This window comes from Nanorana parkeri, unplaced genomic scaffold, assembly GCF_000935625.1.
Source record: "Nanorana parkeri isolate BGI_ZX_2015 unplaced genomic scaffold, ASM93562v1 scaffold911, whole genome shotgun sequence".
In the NCBI taxonomy this organism is placed as follows: Eukaryota; Metazoa; Chordata; class Amphibia; order Anura; family Dicroglossidae; genus Nanorana; species Nanorana parkeri.
Genome location: NW_017307179.1, coordinates 495409 through 500409, shown reverse-complemented (window position 1 = coordinate 500409; position 5001 = coordinate 495409). Strand labels below are relative to the sequence as shown.

Genomic DNA, 5001 nt, shown 5'->3' with positions numbered 1-5001 from the left:
TCGCTCACGCCTGACCCTTGCACTAACCCCCGTCGCTCGCAGATCGTGCCGCCACAAGAGCAGTGACATCAGCTCACATGTTTACTATCTACAGCCCCATAACAGGAGATCAGTACCTCTGTACGGCCCCGTACTCTCCTTGTCAGATCTCCACCTCTGAAGGGTTACCTATACTTGCTTCACACGCTATCTGTGTGCTTTAAAACAGTCCCGGTGCTTTAAAGCCGCCATCCCAAGCCAAGCACTGCTGTGTTTACTTTCACCTTGTCTGCGTTTGCCTTGCACATGGGAGGGAGAAGGAGGTGGGAGTCTGCTCCATGTATTAGGTTGGAGGTCACACTATACAGCTCGGGTCACATGTCCTTCTCTTACAGGAAAGCCATCGAGGGTCTGGCCACAATCAGTGAAGATGGAAGGTCCCCCATCTCCATTCAGCAGATGGCGTACGGTGGGTACAGACCCTGGCCATAATTGGCATCATTGCACCCATGTGACGTATGAATACAGGTAATAACGTGGCACACGTGTGTTTTCCCCGCAGTGTCCGGCTTCGCCTTCGGGATCATCAGCGGAGTGTTTTCCGTCATCAACATCTTGGCGGATGCGGTGGGCCCCGGGATTGTGGGGGTTCATGGCGATTCCCAGTATTACTTCCTAACTTCAGGTATGACGGGCCGGGCAACATGGCGGGTTGGGCCCCGGCATTGTGGGGTTCATGGCTATTCCCAGTATTCCTAACTTTAGGTATGATGGGCTGGGCAACATGGCGGGTTGGGCCCCGGCATTGTGGGGTTCATGGCTATTCCCAGTATTCCTAACTTTAGGTATGATGGGCTGCGCAACATGGGGGGTTGGGCCCCGGGCATTGTGGGCGTTCATGGTGATTCCCAGTATTACTTCCTAACTTCAGGTATGACGGGCTGGGCAATATGGCGGGTTGGTAAGAACACATTGAAAGGCTCGTGTACACAGGAGTTCCCGGATAGTCTTCTAGGACAGGGAGCTGGGCGAGTAGCTCCACCCACACTTTCCTCTGCTCTTTGGCTCCATCTAGTGGCAGAATTGCTGCGCGAACCCGTTATGAATATTATTATTATATAGGATTTATATAGCGCCATCATTGTGCGCAGCGCTGTACAATATAAGGAAGACATTACAATACAATTCAAGACAAGATGGTAAGGAGGGCCCTGCCCCTGAGGGCCTACAATCTAAGAGGGAGGGGCCAGTGATACATGAGGAGGGAGCTGTGTGGGGATGAATGGTTCGGTGGTTAGGTTGAGGTGGGATCGACTTCCCTGAAGAGATGAGTCTTAAGGTGGGGGTTGCAGACACTGAGCGGTTGGTTAGGTGGATGAGTCTGGCAGCTGCATTCATGATAGACTGAATGGGGGGAGGAGCCTGTGTAGTGGAAGGCCAATGAGGAGGGAGTTGCAATAGACCCCTTAGTGTATTGGACACCCAGGGCTGCTCTATAGGACAACATTATTGCCGGTAGTTATAATGAAATGACTGGGAAGAGGAACGCAGGCGCTGAACATTGTAATGTCCCCCCAATGTTGGTGATGCCCCCTCATATTGGTGGTTAGAGGATTTCCACTCACTTTACCAGACCCGTGTTTTGTAGGTCACCTCTTCTGAATGTCACCGGAGGGATTCCCGCGGTGCTGTAATTGGCAATTTACTTTCCTCTGTTGCAGCGTTCCTGACCATGGCGATTGTTTTCCTGCACACCTTCTGGGGTATCATATTCTTTGCCGCGTGCGAAAAGCGGAAACCCATGCACATCGTGGGGGTGGTCCTCAGTCACCTGGTCACCTCCGGGCTGGTGAGTAAAATCTGCTTCCAGTGATGCCCCGTTATTAAATGCATTAATAGCCTGCAGGGCAATGCATTAACCTAAAACACGGTCCTATAGGTGGTCCGACCTTTCATGTAGACCTCATGATATGGTTCATGATATAGCGGCACATCCGGCCGTATATAGCTTCATGCTCCTCGTATCCGTGTCCACATTAGAAATAACGTTCATATTCATTTTAGTATTTTTAATTTTATTTGTTTTTCTTGATTTTACCTTTTTTTTTTTGCAGACATTCCTGAACCCGAGGTATGAGGCCACCTTGATCCCTATATACATCATCACCCTAGGCATGGGAATTTGGGCCTTCATAGCAGCGGGAGGCAACCACCACAACATACGCAAATGCCTTGCTTGTAAGTACGAGGTGTTCTCTAGCAGCCGCTGGGCTGACGGAAGGTAGACGTCTGTTTTGCTCTTCAGGTTTTCGGGGGCACACTCATACGGCACCAGTGCCCAGGAGGATGTTGTGGAGTGGGGGAGGGGCAAATGTGTAACTCACCAGCCCTTTGAATTGGTAAAGGGGTCACTTGTGTGCTAGTATTATTATTGGGGGGCACTTTAAAAAAAAAAAATGAGAGCACTGCCTATCCTCTGACGTTCCAGCTACCTGACCATCACAGCTATGCTTTATGGCCAAATGTAAGTGGACATCCCACCACGTAACTGAGTTTAGGTGCTCCCAGTGTTGGGTACTATTAATCCTCCATCATACAAAGACATTGGAGACCATTGTGCTCTTCCAGCCTTGTGGTCACAGTGTGGTGAAGTCCCTTTTCTGTCCCACCTTGACTGTCCCCTGTGTACAGAGCCAGCTCCATAAAGACATGATGTGACCAGTTGGGTGAAGACCCTTTTCTGTCCCACCATGTCTTTATGAAGCTGGCTTTGTACACAGGGGACAGTCATGGTGGGACAGAAAAGGGCCTTCACCCAACTGGTCACACCAGGACTGTCCCCTGTGTACAGAGCCAGCTTCATAAAGACATGGTGTGTCCAGTTTTGGAGAAACGAGTTCCTGCACAGAGCCCTGACCTCAACCCGATAAATTGGAACCAGACGGTGAGCCAGGTCTTCTCATCCAACATGAGAACCTGACCTCACAAATGGGCACACCCACCTTCCCAGAGACACCCTCGGAAACCTTCCCAAAGACGCCATCGGAAACCTTCCCATAGACGCCCTCCTGAAACCTTCCCATAGACACCCTCCTGAAACCTTCCCATAGACACCCTCCTGAAACCTTCCCATAGACACCCTCCTGAAACCTTCCCATAGACACCCTCCTGAAACCTTCCCATAGACACCCTCCTGAAACCTTCCCATAGACACCCTCCTGAAACCTTCCCATAGACGCCCTCCTGAAACCTTCCCATAGACGCCCTCCTGAAACCTTCCCATAGACGCCCTCCTGAAACCTTCCCATAGACGCCCTCCTGAAACCTTCCCATAGACGCCCTCCTGAAACCTTCCCATAGACGCCCTCCTGAAACCTTCCCATAGACGCCCTCCTGAAACCTTCCCATAGACGCCCTCCTGAAACCTTCCCATAGACGCCCTCCTGAAACCTTCCCATAGACGCCCTCCTGAAACCTTCCCATAGACGCCCTCCTGAAACCTTCCCATAGACGCCCTCCTGAAACCTTCCCATAGACGCCCTCCTGAAACCTTCCCATAGACGCCCTCCTGAAACCTTCCCATAGACACCCTCCTGAAACCTTCCCATAGACGCCCTCCTGAAACCTTCCCATTGACGCCCTCCGAAACCTTCCCAGAGACTCCCTCCGGAACCTTCCCACAGACGCCCTCCTGAAACCTTCCCAAAGACGCCCTCCTGAAACCTTCCCAAAGACGCCCTCCTGAAACCTTCCCAAAGACGCCCTCCTGAAACCTTCCCAAAGACGCCCTCCTGAAACCTTCCCATAGACGCCCTCCTGAAACCTTCCCATAGACGCCCTCCTGAAACCTTCCCATAGACGCCCTCCTGAAACCTTCCCATAGACGCCCTCCTGAAACCTTCCCATAGACGCCCTCCTGAAACCTTCCCATAGACCCCCGCCTGAAACCTTCCCATAGACGCCCTCCTGAAACCTTCCCATAGACGCCCTCCTGAAACCTTCCCATAGACGCCCTCCTGAAACCTTCCCATAGACGCCCTCCTGAAACCTTCCCATAGACGCCCTCCGAAACCTCATGGAAACCCTTTCCAGAGGAGTGGGGGCCGATATATTCTTAATGAAGAGGGGGGCAGCTCCATATTAATGGCCATGGATTTGGAATGGGACAGCCAACAAAATCAAATAGGTGTGATGGTCAGGAGTCCACCAATGTTGCACCATACAGTGTTCACTCCCCGTTATTGCATGCATTTCCTGGGTGTTGTAGGGGATCCTTAATGGGATGGTGTCATCCCCACCAGGGAAGAGCTTTCAGGTGCTCATACCTCGAGTCCTTCTCTGTTGGCCAAATCAAGACCTATCGCACCATTTACCACTTTTAAATGACACTTCTACCTTTCCATCCCTCGTATTATGCCTTTTAGCCGCAACTTAAAGGGAACTGGTCTCTTGACTGAACTGCTTGACGTGACCGGGAAGTGCCTGCACATACCTTTTACCTTGCCGAGTGCCTTGTTACCCAACAAACCAGGGGGGAGCTTAATGGGCGGATATCAGTTTGTTCTGAAGCCGGGCACTGGCACCTTTCCCGGCTCCTGATTGGTCAGAAACAAAATGGCCCATCGGATTGACGAATGCTGTGCCATGGCCATGCCATTCCAGCTTTTCAAGATGGCAGCTGCTGTTTGAATCCTCAGACAAGTAAAGGTCGGCGCAGACGCTTCTCATTGGTTACATTTAAAATCTAGAGAGGGGAAGAGTTTACTAAAAGTGAAGGCTGTTTATACAAGGGACCTGTTTGCTTTAATGCACCAGGACCACGGTATAAGTGTCACCTGAAGGTGGTATACCCCCGTGTAGGTGTGGTGTCCTCTGATAAACCCCTCCGCTGCCTGCCATGCACATAATAGGGGGTTTTGCTTACATAGGGCCTCATTTAATGTCTCGGACAGTCCGCGTGGCCCATAGTATCCGGATTGTCCATGTGGGCTGTACAGGCCGGGGCCAATCGTAGGTATTTTG

The 5001-nt window shown here is 51.4% G+C and overlaps 1 protein-coding gene across 2 annotated transcripts in view; it reads left to right on the top strand.

Annotated features, from left to right (window-relative positions):
* The window catches only part of APH1A (aph-1 homolog A, gamma-secretase subunit), an 8291-nt gene that overhangs the window by 2978 nt on the left and 312 nt on the right, over positions 1-5001 (top strand). For both annotated transcript variants that reach the window (XM_018566061.1, XM_018566062.1), the window contains exons 3-6: positions 375-448; positions 542-664; positions 1701-1828; positions 2094-2217. In XM_018566061.1, coding sequence (XP_018421563.1) covers positions 375-448; positions 542-664; positions 1701-1828; positions 2094-2217 — 449 coding nt within the window. The remainder of the gene's footprint in view (positions 1-374; positions 449-541; positions 665-1700; positions 1829-2093; positions 2218-5001) is intronic.